The sequence below is a fragment of the Tauraco erythrolophus genome, chromosome Z (assembly GCF_009769465.1).
Source record: "Tauraco erythrolophus isolate bTauEry1 chromosome Z, bTauEry1.pri, whole genome shotgun sequence".
In the NCBI taxonomy this organism is placed as follows: domain Eukaryota; kingdom Metazoa; phylum Chordata; class Aves; order Musophagiformes; family Musophagidae; genus Tauraco; species Tauraco erythrolophus.
The window spans coordinates 36,502,326-36,518,148 of NC_141496.1; the positions used below are offsets into that span (position 1 = coordinate 36,502,326).

Sequence of the window (15,823 nt, forward strand, 5' to 3'; positions counted from 1 at the left end):
AGAGGAGAAAAGCGCAAAAAAAACCACATACGCATGAGATCATCTACGTCTAAAGACGTGAGAGCAACAGGAAAGGCATTAGGAGGGGAGTAAAAAAAACCAGCTCTGCTTCTCTTGCAACTTCTCGTTTGACAGTTGGACTCGACTTAAAGGTCTTTTCCCACCTCGATGTTTCCATGCTCCAAGGCAGTTTGAGCGCTTACCACAAGATGGTGCAAAAACATAAAAAGTCCTGATACGCTCGCAGAACACAGCCCAACATCTTCGGTCACAGAACAGCACGAGAATTTCCACCGGTTGTCGGATCAAGGAAAATATGAATTACTATACTTTTTTTCACTTGAGAAAAACCAGTAAACAGAAGGAATACGCTTTGAAAATCTGACTCGCGGTTTAACTTTCCGCGGTGCGCCTCGGTGCGAGCTCCCCACCACCCACCATCACACGCCTCATTAAAAACATCGTGTCACTGGGGAAGACAGCAATAATTAGCCAAGCAGCCTTAAATTAACTGAACCGAGAGCGTTTACCCAAGAAACAGCACCACGGGGGTGAGTTAAAAAAAAAAAAAACAAAAAAAAAACAGCGGAAGAGAAACCCCCAACCGCGGGAGGCACCGGGGCTTGGCAGGGCCGAAGCCGGCAAGCTCGGCCCTGGGAAGGGCTCATTTACGCCCCTAAACCTGCATCCCCCACTCCCCGCCCCGCCGCTGGAGCGGGACCCGACGGAGAGACAGCGGCGGAGGGGCGGGGCGGCGGCGGCGCGAGAGGTGGGGCGGGGCAGAGGGAGGTGGGGCGGGGCAGAGGGAGGTGGGGCGGGGCGGCGCATGCGCGGTGGGGCTTGTTTGTCACTGGACTTATAAGGCGGGGGGGGGCGGCGGCGGCCCCGGCAGCGCCTTTGTGGGCCGAACGCCGCGCCGCTGGCAGCGGCTCTCGGGCTGCGGCCGGGGCTTCCCTGCCGTCCCCATGAGCGGGCTGTAGGGTGGGCGCCGCCGCCGCCACCAGCATCGCCCTTCGCTTGAGGGGTTTGGTTTGGTTTTTTTTTTTTTTTTCTTTCTTTTCTTACAGTCTATATTTTTCTACGTTTTGCTATAAAAAAAAAAACCAACCCAACATGGTGCTGGGGAAGGTGAAGAGTTTGACAATAAGGTTTGACTGTCTGAATGACAGCAATGTCCCCGTCTACTCCAGCGGGGACACAGTCTCAGGAAGGGTCAGTTTAGAAGTAACCGGGGAAATCAGAGTGAAATCTCTCAAAATTCACGCGAGGGGACACGCGAAGGTGCGCTGGACCGAATCGCGGAACGCTGGATCCAACACTGCCTACACGCAGAACTATACCGAAGAAGTAGAGTATCTCAACCATAAGGACATCCTGATCGGCCACGAGAGAGGTAAGGCTTTCCCTTCATAATTCCCTTCATTTTTTTTTTCGGGGAACGGACGCATCTTTGCATCGTCTGGGTTTATTTAAAAAAAAAAAAAATATTTTGGTGGGGAGCAGGGCATGGTGGAAAGCTGCAGGAGATGCATCTGCAGAGTGCCTGCAAGCAGGGCTGTGTTGAGCTACCTGCCCTTCAACACAGCCCTTTATTAACACCTTATCTGTTAAATGCTTTATTTTTATTCCCCCCCCCATTAACACCAGCGGGGTTTGCCCCTCCGTGGGGAAAGCACCTTTAAAATCCAAGCCCGGCAGGCAGCGAACGGCTTCATTGGCAGCACCCTATCAAATCCTGAAATGCAAGGAAAGCATGAAAAAACCGGACTTTTTTTGGCGCATCGGAGCTGATAATGTGATGATTTTTCTTTTATTTAAAGGATAGCTCGTTATTGCCAGATAAAAGATTCCCCGTGGCTTATTTTGACATATGCTATCACGACCCCACGTGTAACATCCTTTTTTTTCTTTTAACCTCCCCCTTCTCGGTAAATAGCTTTAATTTCCCTCGCCGCCCTCCCTCCCCTCCGGGATGGGGTGTGGGGGGGACACCCCGATATAAAGATGAGTCCGAAAAGCCCTGATGGGGAGCAGGGGGCGGGGGGGGTTGCGGAACGGCAGCATCCCTCCCAAAACCGGCGAGGGGACGACCTTTTGGTCCCCGTGGGCTGCGGGGAGGAGGGGTCCCCACCCCGCGGGATGTACCCCCCCACCCCCGGCTGGCATACCCCCTCCTCGGCAGGGTGAGAGCGCCGGGGGCCTGGTTGTGTTTTTGTGGTGTGTTTTTTTTTTTTTTCTTCCGAAGTTTGCAGCCTTTGTTCGAAGCGGTTCAATCCTGTTTGGGACCGGTCCGGGGTGGGGGGGGAGGCGGGCTGGGGGGGGGGAGGGGGGGCGGCGCTGCTCCGCGCAGATTGGCCGCACACGTCAGGTGGTGGCGATGACTTAATTCCCGAGCGCAAGAAAATGTTAAAAAGCGGTTATGTAATTTTGGTGCTGCTTTTTTTTTTTTTTGAATATGCAGCATATTTACTGCAGGGATGGGATATTTCGCCTTCCTTTGGAGAAAAAATAAAATACTAATTTTTGAAGAACTCCGGCAGCAGGCGGCACCGAGCCCCCCATCACCGAGCGTTTCTGAAATGAGCGCTGTACAGAGCCGGGGGCTTTGTTGTTTGTTTTTTTGTTTTTGGTTTTTTTTTGTTGTTGTTTTTTAATTAACACCTCGTGCGCAGCTCGCTAATGGGGGTGACTGGTGGCTTGAACCCTCCTCATGCCGCCGCCTCAGAAATCACTCGCCCAGCGGAACTTCACGCACCGCTGGGTCTCGGATGACAGAAGCCTCCAGGGGTGGGGGGGGTAGGGCTCATGCCCGCGAGTGGGAGCGTGCGGAGGGGGGAGGCCGGGGCGCGCCCCGCTGGCCGCGGAGCCGCTACCGGCGCCCGCGGCCGAGTTTCAATGACCGCTCCGGGCGCCGCTCCCGCGAGCTGGCGGCCGAGGCCGCGCCCCCCCCGCCCGCCCCTGATTGGCCGGCCGGCGTTTGTTGGCCTGTTGCTAAGGCGATGCCGGCCGCTGATTGGCCGCGGGGCTGAGGGAGCAGGTTCCCCTTTCCCGCAGCCGGCGTGCGCCGGCGGCTCCCCCCGGGGCGGGGCGCGGCGCGGCGGGGGCGCTCCCCTGAGGAGCCGGAGCGGGGGGAAGCCCCTCTCCGCGGGCGGGCGGGCGGCCTGCGGCCGGTCACGTCCCCATCGCCTCCCGGCGACGTCCCCCGAGGGGTCTCGGCGGAGAGCGGAAGGCGGGCGGCGCCCCGCCCTCCCTCTCTCCCTCCCCCGGCCGGCGGGGAGCGGAGCTGCTGAGCGAATGCGGCGGGTGTAACGTATACCGTATGTATATGAGCGGCTGGCTGGGGATCCGCTCGCGCCGGTTTAGGCCGGTCGGCTCCTGCTCCAGCCCGGCCCCTGATTGACAGCTCAGCACTTGTTTACCACAGCGCTGCCGCGGGCCGCCCGGCTCGGCGGGACTGCTGAGCTGGCAGAAAGGGGGCGGGGGGGTGGGGGGGGGGGTTGTCTGTGAGGAGAGAATCGCCGTGCTGGGAAACACAGCCACGATCAAAAGCAACGCTCCCCCGGTCTGAAAAATAAAATTATTTAAAAAAAACCCGACAAACTCCAAACCCTTCTCGCACTGGTACGCGTTGTCTCGCCCTTTCGGCGCGTTTTCCTGACATTTGTTTCGTGATGCTGCGTGCTGGAGGTGCGTTTATGTCGGTAGCTTGCCGGTGAGGGCTTATTTTGGGGTTTTGCTTTTGTTTTTTTTTTTTTTAATATTTTTGGCGTTTTGCGGCGCAGCACAGGAAGGGGAGCGACGGCTTTTTTGCAGGACAATGGGAACTTAAAATCCTCCGGTGTGCCTCCATTAATGCTTCTCGCCATTAAATATAAGCGGCTGCCTCTCGCATTGTCTCGCTATATCCCCTTTCTCTGTTCCTTTTCATGTGCGAGGTGCTCAGTTATTTTTCCTCTCAACTTTCTGTTTTGATGGAGTCAGCGTTTTTCTGGTTTTATGGTAATTACGCTGGAATAAACCGCAAATTTGTTGCAGCGTTCGAAGGCGCACAAGAAATCATGACCCTAAACAAAGGTCGGCTTTCTTGCTGGAACCTGCAAATACCTCGGCCTTGCTGTCCGAGCAAAATCAAGTTAACCTATCAAAAAATAAAAAGTTCGGTTCTAGACGGCATTAATTGGGCAGCTTGCCACTTGCTGTGCCCCTGAATTTGTCTGGTACTTTCCAGGTGGTGCTTGTACACCCTTCTTTACCTCCCCCTTCTTTTTTTGGTGATTACTTTCTGGACACTGTTGCCAGGCAGGAGATAAAAGGAAGCCAAATTACTAAATATAACCTTACAGAGCAGACTTCGTGCAGGTCACTTAACGCTGTTAAAGAGCTATCTCTATTTCATTTTAACTAGGAATCATAGTGGAAAACAGGATTTCCATTACACATCTTGCAGGGGGGCCTTGAAATGGCAGTAGCTGCAACTGTGTCAGTGTTCAGAGGTGGGATTATAAATTAAAGCAAATTAACCTCTGCTTCTCTGTCAGGTGAATCTGGCAGTCTTTCCTAACTTTCTGTAGGTGGGATGTGTCCCTGCATCCAGCAGTTAATACAGATGGACCAGAGACCTTGTTTCTGTGACATCACGTACTTAAGTGCTGTAATGGGTGTCTACCCTTTTATTCTGGAAGAGAAGCCCATCTAAGATATAAAATACATGCGGGTGGAATAGCGTGTTTTGTTCTTTTTCCTCCTAGACGACGACAGTTCAGAAGAAGGCCTTCACACCATCCATTCGGGAAGGCACGAATATGCATTCAGCTTCGAGCTTCCACAGACGTAAGTGCCTGCACACAGTCCTCGGGCCTCGTTGCCCACACGCCTGAGCATAACTCCAGCTGTGGGTGGAGGGGAAACCTTTTCAATGGTAGTAGGAATTGTGCTCCAACATGCAGCAGAGGACATGATCTCGTTAAACTGAAGAGGTTGCTTTTAAACTCATACACACTTCCTTTTTTTTTTTAATATCCACAAAACGGGAGCTCATTGCTGCCCAGTTGCTCACTTTCTTTTGATGAAGTCCTGCTGACTTATTAGGTCATCCAATGTTTTATCCCTTCCCAAGAGGAGGGAGAGGAATTTGAACTGTCACTGGAGTACTGCAGAGTGGCTGAGATACCTTCTAACACAACCAGCAGTTTACTGGAGCCATGCAGACCAGCAGAACTAGAGATAAGATCAGAGCTGGATTGTTTGGGCTCAGTCTGGAACAGATATGGCAAGTTTAACTACCTTTGAACAAAAGAGGTTATTCTCATTTCAATAGGATGTATGTACCCAGACTGGCCTTTATGGCGAAAGCCTGGATGGAAATAAGCAGAAGGATGAGTAGATGAAGCAGGAAAAATTCCTGTACCTAATCCCATTTGTCTCAGACAACAAAAGTGAAGCAAGAATGAGAGGAGAAGCATTGGGATAAAGATTGCTCCTTCACCCTCCCAAGTCTGAAACGTGTAATGTAGGCATTTTGAATGGAAGTTTTATACATAGGAGTTACCAATACGGAAATAAGTTAAAAATACAAGTCACAACAAAACTACATACACAGGAGCAGAGGGAGTCTCCACATGGATGGAAATAGAAGCTTTTTGCTGTAAAGGGCAAGCAGTGAAGTCATTAAGGTTGAAAAAATTTGGCAGTGTCTATATGAAATAGCTCGATACCTAATGTTAAAACTAATAAACCATCTGTTTATTAGAGGTGCCGTTTTTAGCAGAACCAGCAGATGATAAACAGTTCTGTGCGTCAGTTTCAACGTGAGCAGCGCAGGACTTCACAGTAGATCTTACTGGAACAGTGGAGAAGACCTGTATATATGGAGATTTTAAGACAATTTAGCATTCTGTGAAAATCTCAACTACGAAAAGATCTAAGGCTAATACCAATCTTCCTTGAGTTGGAAGAGGCATTTAAATAATGGAAGACCAAAACATTGCACATGAACAGGAAATGTTTAGCTTGAAGTGAAGCAGATAGCCAGGAAAATGTCACAAGAATTGGTCAAAACACAGGTTCTTTTTAAATAACCTAAAGGAATAACTCTGAAACCAGCTGTTGATAATACTGAAAAAAACAAAGGCTGCTATTAAAAGCCTGAAGTTTGACGCTGCCTGCTTAAGTAGTTGTTTTGTGTCCATAGAATACTTCCAAAATTTACTTTAAACTACAGAGCAGCAGTGGAAAGAAAGAAAGAAAACACTCACTGGCCTTACTGATGTTTGCCCTAAGAATACGGGGCAGGATGAAACATTGAAGACCAGTTAGAAGATCCTTTTGTTTGGATTATTAGGAAAAAAAAACCAAACAACTAAATGCTTCAAAAGTGCAAATAGAGAAGTCAAGCCTGTAATTGAAAGAATCATTCTAGTAAAGTACTAGCATGGCTAGTATTATACCGGATGGAAGATAAGGAAGCTCTGCAAATAAGTAATTTATGTTTAATCTATATGTTACAATGTATTCAAAACATAGTAAAATAGAAACAAATTACTTGCATAAAAATAAGGGGGAAATGAGTTATGGAAAGCTACTGTTAATTGGAGATAACTGGAATATAAAGGTATTTTGTCTTTAATTTTATGATGTTACATAGGAAAAAAAGGTGATGCTGAAAGGTTTGGAGATCCTTTCCACATCATTTTTCTTCCATCTCCCCAAAAGGACTTTTTTCATCTGTCAGAGTTCAGAGCAGAATAGGCTTGATGATTTTATGTGTATATATATATGCTTACATATGTACATCCATATACACTATAAGTGGTTTAAGCTGATCTCACCAGGGTAGAGGAAAATTAGAAGGTACTCAAAATAGCCTTTCTCTTCAGAACTCAAAATGGAAGTATTTACTCTGCTTAAGGCAAAACAAACTACAAAAGTGCTGATTTGCAGCTAAAATTAAGCTGGCACTGAGATACCAGCCAAGTAAACAATACACTGATTTACAAAATACGATATGTAAAACAAGAACTGGTTGATACTAATGCTAATTTTAAGTTGGTAGTCTTAATTTGGCCTTAAAAGGGCGTGCTTTACTCTAGTTGTGGAAGTGGCCTCTTAAGTTTAAAGGAAATGTGTACTCTCCTTGCATTTTCTAGTACAGTTCCTTAATTGATTCTTAAAATCTATGCCAAACTATTGTAGGATGAATTGGAGATGATTTTTTCTCCCACCTTTAATCTTGAATTTTTCTGAGATACGGAAACTTTGCAAATAAGTTGTGCTACATTAAATACTGCAGAGCATTAAAAATGCAGTTCTACATGCTAATCCCTGATCTGATCGATTGTATCATTATTGGACAGAAAGACTTTACTCAATTTTGACCTTTGTGTCCTGCACAGACCACTTGCTACCTCATTCGAAGGCAGACATGGCAGTGTGCGCTATTGGGTGAAAGCCGAATTGCATAGGCCTTGGTTTCTACCAGTAAAATTAAAGAAGGAATTTACAGTCTTTGAACATATAGATATCAACACTCCTTCATTACTGGTAAGAATTGACAGAATTACTCATTCTTTATTTCTGGCATAAAAATAATGAAGTATAATAACTGAAACAATATCCACATCTAATTTTACCTAATATTTACTTGCTAGTTTAGTTACAGCTGATCTTCTAAGTATTACATCCATTCAGCAACTCTGTAACTTCTGGTGTTTTGAAAGCTACATTTTCCTGTTCTTGGAGTTGCTTCACTTTTAAGATACGTAAAATGGCTTTGTCAATTTAAATTGATAATACTGAACTGTAAAACGTCACTAAGAAGGAAAATTTTGAGCACTGTTCCTCTTTGATTTTGAATAATCTGTGTAAGGAACAGTGAAATTTAAAGGAATATTGTGCTGAGAGACTGCTAACTTAAAAATGCAAAGTAGAAAATGTACTGGCGTGCTTAATTTATAATTTCCATATGAATAGTTTTCTGCCAATGGGGAGAAATTATCACAATTCTGCATAATCTTCTTCTGAAACATCATTTCGTTAAAATAACTTCATTATTACAACTGCTTTCAATGAGGATTTGATTTCAATCAGGCCTAAAATTCCTTTTTTCTCATTTTCCCTCCCCTCTTTCTCAGATTCTGATCTACAGAGGGGAGGTAAAAACCTTATCAAGTCCATTGAAATAGGTTTCTTGCGTGTATGGGTGAAAAATCAGACTCGCAGAGGGACATTGGCCTTGCACAAATTCCATTAAATTCAAAGGACTCCCATTTGACTTTAATGGGCTTTGGATCAAGTCCTAAATCCTGATATTGTGTAAAATAACAAAGTCTGTTTAATATAGATGAAACAGGATCGTTCTGAAACAGAGGAAATAGCAGGAGTCAAGGTTACAGTACTTAAGCTTAGTTATTGTTTCTGAAACACAGTATACTGGAAAGGTGTACTAGTTCACTGGTAAATGGAAAGCTCTGCCAACACTCTGGCATATGTAGCCTATAAAGCCTTTTCTTAAGTTATACAGAATTTATGTATGAAAACTGTTTTAAGTTTGACTGTAGTAGGAAATGTAGCAGAAAAAGCAGTGTTAATAAGTAATGGAATTAGAATAAACCTTATATCTGCATAGTGCCATTTAAATCACTTGAAGAGTTTTCTTTTAAATAGACGTAGCTATGTTTATCAGAACATGTAATTATAAGTACAGTATGAAAATATTTTTTTATGTTGATTAAATTGATGAAGAGATTCATCGAAGTCTTAATTAAATGGGCAATGTTGTTCTTTCCTTGCAGTCACCCCAAGCAGGCACAAAAGAAAAGACTCTCTGTTGTTGGTTTTGTACCTCAGGCCCAATATCCTTAAGTGCCAAAATTGAAAGGAAGGGCTACACCCCAGGTATGTGACTGAAGTAATTATAGCGAATGTTTTTCCTTCCTTTTTAAAATGATGGCTTGTACTTACTGATTTATATAAATGAAATATTTAAACTGTTCTTACCACCTCAGTCTGCATTCAGCAGTCTTCTTGCTATTTTCTTAGCTATGACTAATTTTGCTAACTAATGCAAGCTGCATCTCCAGATTGTCAAAGGACGTCTGCTTCTATTAGGCCTGTGTATTTTTCGTTTAGACTAGCTCGTGGTCATCCTATTCCTCTTAGCATCAGTGGATGTTTTTCAAGGTCAAGCGTTGCTAGCAGTGTCCAGTGCGTTATAACAATACATAGAATGTGGTGATTGGCTTAAGCTGCCTTGTAAGTGCAAAGAGAACATGAAATTGTGTTTTGTTTCAGGTGAATCAATTCAGATCTTTGCTGAGATTGAGAACTGCTCTTCCCGTGTGGTGGTGCCAAAGGCAGCCATTTACCAAACACAGGCATTTTATGCCAAAGGGAAAATGAAGGAAGTCAAACAGCTTGTTGCCAACCTGCGTGGGGAATCCTTGTCATCTGGCAAAACAGAAACCTGGAATGGCAAACAGTTGAAAATTCCACCTGTTTCCCCTTCAATCCTCGACTGCAGTATAATCCGTGTGGAGTATTCACTGATGGTATGTTGAGTGGTCTGCTTCACTTGAGCATGAGTAGTTTCTGTCATGCCTTGCAAATTGCCTACAAAGCATTCGGTCAGTAGTAACTGGATGCAGAAGAAATACATATCCTAGCATTAGTATCCTGACAGGAGTTCTGTAAATGAGTTTAAATCATGGATGTTCCTAAAACATTTGTGGTGTGTTAGCTAAGCAAACATGTTACGAGTAGACAGCACGTTCACGTTAAGAATCCTGAACTGGTTTTGACTTGGGCAGCTTTTTGTCTCTGTAGGGGCATTGGCCCTAAAACACAGTAAGAAACAAGTTCCTCATGGAAAATTCCATGGACAGAGAACTTAGCGTAATAATTACAAAGTACTCATACAAACCTACACTTTAATCATACGCCTCTTTTGTTGTTCTTCCAGGTATATGTTGATATTCCAGGCGCCATGGATTTATTCCTTAATTTACCACTGGTCATTGGTACCATTCCTCTACACCCATTCGGTAGCAGAACATCAAGTGTGAGCAGCCAGTGTAGCATGAACATGAATTGGCTTGGTCTGACACTGCCTGAAAGACGAGAAGGTAACTTGACAATAGGAATCCAAATCCATTTGCTAGTCTGTGCTTTTGACTTTTGTCTGCTTTAATCATTGCTGTCATGCAAACGGACCCAAATTACGTCCTTCATAATAAAGCCCACAGGAAATCCCTTGTGGATGTTTCCTTGCTACCTGCTTGTCCGCTTTAGAAGAATAGAGTTCCCTCCCCGCCTTCCTTTTTCGAGGACAAACCCCCCCATCCCGTGTCAGGGCGGTTGGAACTAGATGATCTTTGAGGTCCCTTCCAACCCAAACCATTCTATGATTCTATGACAAGCAGTGAAATCCAGCTGCTTGGAAAGCTGGCAGAAGTGAAAGCGCAGGATGACATGGTACCGGTGCAGAATTAATCCTGCCTCTGGTATCCCAATTGCATCCTTGGTTATACAGCATTACAACCTGTCATAATAGCAATTTATGGTATCCTTTACTAGCCTTAGTAGCCAAGGCTTCGTGAAAAGATAATGTAATTCATTTCAATGGAAAATCCCTACTGCCAAAGGAGAAACTCTGTCTCCTTCCCTTATTTTCACATATCTAACGAACGTTGGTTTTTTGCATACAAATCCCATACTCAGATTTCTGGAGTCCAGAGGAGTGCAATGTTCTGTCATTCCTACCTGTACAGAAATACCTGTACAGTATTCTGCATATGCTTTAAATTTAAGGGGATAATTATGCCACAGTAAGTAGTGGCCAGCCTGTTCTTGGATTTGAACATAATATTAAAATAAAAGTGAACAGCCTACCCTCCCTTTCATGTTCAACAACTGTTAAGAACTTGTCACTGAATTCATTTACCTGTGTGCTGGTGCATTTTACAATGATAAAAGTTTTAATATTTTTGTTATATATTTTGACATGCATAAGAACTTGTTGTTCGAACTGCGTGTGCCTTTTCCCTGCAGCACCTCCTAGCTATGCAGAAGTGGTGACTGAGGAACAAAGACAGTCCAGCCTTGCACCTACAGGTGCTTGTGATGACTTTGAGAGAGCGCTTCCAGGACCGCTGTTTGCGTACATCCAGGAGTTCCGTTTTTTGCCTCCACCCCTCTATTCAGAAGTAGGTGCCTCTGACAGAACACGATGATTAAATCACTGTTTTTCTGAATTCTGTCTTGTGGAATAAATGTAGGAAGTTGTTTCTCCTTTCTAGAATCAATGAGAAATCATTAAAATGACGAACAGGGGATAAGGCAACTTCCTTTTTAGCAAAGTGCAGGCTGACTGCTTCAAGAGTTTCCAGGATTCTTCAGAATTCTGATGCTTTCTAGAAATTTCCAAACTGTTGTGTACCCTCTTAGCAACTTTGTTAAAACCTTGCATTACATATATAATCCACTGCATTGGTTAATACCAACATTCTGGGTCTATAGATGCACAACGTGCTAATGTTCTTCAGTTATACTTCTTTCTAAAATTTGGTTCTGTGTCTGTAGGACTTTCAGAAGTCCTGTGTACAAAGTTACAAAGGTATTCTTTCTAACTTAGGCTTCCATAAATACACAGTTCTCCAACATTTCTGGCTGCGTTTTTACTTCTGTGAAAGCCGCTCAATAACCGTGACAAGTTCAGAAGCTTTCCATGCTCCTGTTTTTCAGGAAAAAGCAGTGGTATAGGACAGAATTAATAGTGTTCTTTGGATAAATCTTGCCTGAATTCACTCACAGTTGATTTTTTTTCTTCTCGTTTTGAAACACTAATCTACCACTGAGTGGGCAGAAAGTGACATGGGTTTTTTGTGCTGGAGAATTCTCTGAGTACTCTTCTATACCTTAACCATAGAATACAATTCCAGTCCTTTTCGGTTTTGGTACTTAAAGATTTAGAAAGAAGCTTTTTTTTGTTTTCAAAAAATAGCGGCATAAAATTAACTGATAAAAAAGTTGACTAAACTATATACTGTACACTTAAACTATTCTTAATACTGAGTTTTGGAGACATTAGCTAAGCAGGTTGTTCCCCGTCTTCCTTTTGTAGAATGGAAGAGGAGGCAAGGTGTGAAACACATGAACTTCTGAGACGTTTTATGGGATGTTTGAGGATTAATTACTTGTAAATTAAAAGTAGAATTACTTTTTACTGGTAACTTTGTCTTTAGAAACAAAACATCTTCTGAAATCAATTACATATTTTAAGTTACATTTTTCAGTGATATGTTGTCTTTTTAGTGTATAGTAAATAATTCAAAAGATTTCTTTGCTACTAAAGCAGTTTTTTCAAGTTTATTAGTTCTTTGTGCTTGTCCTTAAATTACCATCAACCTGTAGTTCAAAGTTTTCCACTATACTTAGTTACTAATTTTTCATCCAAAGTTTTGCCTAATTGACCAGAGGTTTTTCAGTTACTTGAATAATCTTTCGATTGGGAGTGCCATTGATCACTATGACTGTCTTGGCAATTTTTGGTGAGGTTTTGTTGGGATTGGTTTATTTCTAGCAATTGACTCTAAAAATGCCTTGGGTTGTCTTCTTTTTTTTCCCCTCTCTTTTGCTTAGATTGATCCAAACCCAGATCAGCCCACAGATGACAGACCATCTTGCCCCTCTCGTTGAAGGAATCCATAGAAAGCTGACTTGAATTGGGTTCTGAATGGTACCTGCCGTGTTGAAGGTCAAGGCATCATAGTGGAGACACACTTTCAAAGGAAGTGGTTTTGCTCTTACCTATATGGTGAATAAATGAAAACAACCTGTGATCACGCTTCGACGCCTACAGCAACATTGTAGGACTGCTCCACATGCTTGAAGACTTGAGCTCCCCCCCCCCCCCCCCCCCCCCCTTAAATACTGGCACATACTAGGAGCAGCCTTACTAACCTACAGTCATGTGTGTCAAAACACTCAAACCACGTAAGAGAGGGATGGCTTCCTCTTAGGATTTGGAAATTTGCACATGCTCATTGCTTATGTTGTGCGGTTCAGTGTCACTACAGCTTTTTCTCATTTATGCTGGACTGTTGTTACCCCCCTCTCTTTTTCATGGTCCGCACAATAAGGAGCAAAAGAAAGCTTTGACAAAAAAAAAAAAAAAAACCACACACAAAAAAAACCCAACAAACAACAGCAACAGACTTTGACAAATGCACTGACTTTTCTTTTTTTAATTTAATGTAGCCTGGACTTCACCTGCATATGCACATGCTCAGAATTGTCCTAGTAGGCTGATCATGTATCGCCTCTTCAGCTTGGATCCTGTTGTGGATTTATTTACAAACATCAAATGCCTTCAAGCCAATCCTTCTTGCTGTATGGTTTGCAGCCTACTGTAGTAGATAAGCAACAGATGTGGGGCTGGGGTGGGGGGTGGAGAGTTAATAGAAAGAAACTAATAGACTTCATCAAGATTGTATATCTTCTTGATTTCTTTTAAGAATTTGTTGCCTTTCTACTATTATCGCAAAGCAGCATTTTGTTACAGACTGCCTAAAAATCACTTAATCTCAGGTGAACTCATCACTTGCCAAACTGTTGGAATGCTATTTGTTTTGTTACGTTGCACTGTTGAGTTACTTCTTTTTGTTTTGTTTTGTGTTTGTGTTTTGTTTTTGTTCTTTACTTGAGAGGGGGATCTGGAATAGGGACATACACAAAAATTATAAAACCCACCCTCATTCCCATTTCTCTTTCTACATTATAAATAAGAAGAGATGCTCCAGTTGTGAAGCTTTAAAAAAAAAAAAAAGGCACAAATGAAAGCAGTACCAGTAGGCACCAGCTCATCCTTAAAGGAATTTTAAAAGGAAATAGTCATATGCTGTCTAGGATTCATAGACAGATCAATATCTCAAGTAGTAGGGATGGGAAGGGAAAATAAATTTATTTTTATATGTAATTAACTAATCACCAAAAATTCTATATGTGAAATGAGTCTCTAGTAAAAAGTATATTTCAAACTGCAGGAAAAGCTTGGACTATGCCAAGAGCTCAGTTTGTGCACTTTGTATTATCTTCAGGGTTTATGATACTGTAAAAATAGTAAGACTAGAAGTATGACTAAACTGGGCAAAATCGGTGTTACCAGCCATGCTCAGACACCGGTTCGCTAGAGTTGCTTCAATGGTGGCATCTTCTGTGGTACTCTCAAGAGCTTTAAAACAAATAAAACAGTGAGTTTTGCCATATATTTGTTCAGAGTGCAAGAAATTACGTAGCAAGAGCACTTGCCCTTGAGCGTGCCCCGAGGAAGAGCGCAATGGAGCCGTTAGATGTGCTAACCCCAATACCAGCACTTAACATGCTAGAGATTTACAATAAAAGCCAGCTTTCCTTCTCAGAAGTTGTGTAACACGGACCACTGACAAAGGCACACGCTTCTGGTGTTGACGACTTTAACAAATTGAGATGTAATCCGTCAGTATCTTACCTCTTTGTGCAATAAAACAGCTCAGAAGGGAGTGGGAGAGGGGATGCAGGTGTTTCTGCGTGGTGCTTGTTTTTAAAAACCTCTGCCTTGTTTTTAAGGCTTCATAAATGTGACACTAACAGGCTTTTCCATAAGTGGCCTTTATGAGAACATGAAGGACAATTCATGTTTTAAAAATGACAACAGGGTGATAAAATATAAATGAGTCGCGTTTTAAGTGATTCAGTTAAAAGGCTTAGGCTTTGAGCAAGAATATTGGACAAAAAAGAAATTGAGGGGATATCTTGCGTTGCTAGGCCAATTTTGTGAATGTCCCTTCCCTCTGCCCTCTCCAACCAGACAATTTTAAAAGCTGATGGGATCGTTGGCATAAAAGGGCATTTGGTGGTTTTACTTTTTTTTTCCTTTTTTGTTACTTTAACAGACTAGGGAACAATTGCTGATATACATAGCATTAAAGTACTTATCACAATATAATGGAAAATTGCATATGAAGCAGGATTGACCAATATCGTAGTAATTGACGTGGCATCACAGCCATTGTGATTAGAGTGAAAAATTCCATAACCTTACCAAATAAAAACTTTCAGTTTAAATTACGTTGTTACTTGTTCAGAGGCATTACTCTTCCACAAGTATTGGTCAATTCTCAGCGTTACAAAACATGAGATTCACAGTGGTAGCCCAGTATTTGATATAGAATTCTGATCTGAATTAGGAAAAAGTAAGTAAAATCCAAACATTAGAGAAACAAAGTGCAATATTAAATGTTTGCTTTATAGATTATATTCTATGGCTGTTTGTACTTTTCTTTTTTTTTGTTTTTTTAGTTTTGGTGCTGAATATGTCCTTGTAGACTCTGTTTCAAGAAAACGATATGTGGAAAACAATTTAATTTTTCCTATTGCTCTTCCTTGTGGAAAATAAACTTTTCTAAAAAAAAAAAAAACAAATCAAAAAGCTTTTAAATATTTTCAATGCAATCATGCATTTTATGCATGATGTAAATATTTTAGTCAGAAGCTATGTATAAAATAGTAACCGCAAGGATCACATAATACAGGAATTTACTATAGGAACACATAAACTAGATAGGGAAAAACTGTTTCTAGAGGTATTCCACAGAGTGCCACAAAAGTCCAGTTTTGGAACCCTCAGCCCCTTTTATTTACATCGGTGACCTCTGAGGGCTGGGTCCCATATGAGGAAACCACAGTTTCCTATGTTGGGAAATGCCAGTACCTGGCAGGATGTGTGTGTTTGCATCTACCTGCAGCTGTGGTGGCCCAAGTTCCAGGCGTCTCGTCCTTCCCTCCACTTACA

General features: G+C 42.9%; 1 protein-coding gene across 3 annotated transcripts; it reads left to right on the forward strand.

Moving 5' to 3' along the window:
• The first annotated feature begins 998 nt into the window (after positions 1-998).
• ARRDC3 (arrestin domain containing 3) lies at positions 999-12,908 on the forward strand. Of its 3 annotated transcripts, none has more exons than XM_086628725.1 (8): positions 999-1,393; positions 4,749-4,830; positions 7,392-7,539; positions 8,790-8,892; positions 9,289-9,545; positions 9,956-10,118; positions 11,044-11,198; positions 12,575-12,908. In XM_086628725.1, the coding sequence occupies exons 1-8, from the start codon at positions 1,114-1,116 to the stop codon at positions 12,713-12,715; spliced, it is 1,329 nt and encodes a 442-aa protein (XP_086484851.1). In that variant the 5' UTR covers positions 999-1,113; the 3' UTR covers positions 12,716-12,908. The 3 variants fall into 3 exon arrangements, with proteins under 3 accessions (XP_086484851.1, XP_086484849.1, XP_086484850.1); XM_086628723.1 differs by having other exon boundaries at positions 1,042-1,393; positions 12,634-12,908; XM_086628724.1 differs by having other exon boundaries at positions 1,042-1,393; positions 4,767-4,830; positions 12,634-12,908.
• Positions 12,909-15,823: the final 2,915 nt, after the last annotated feature.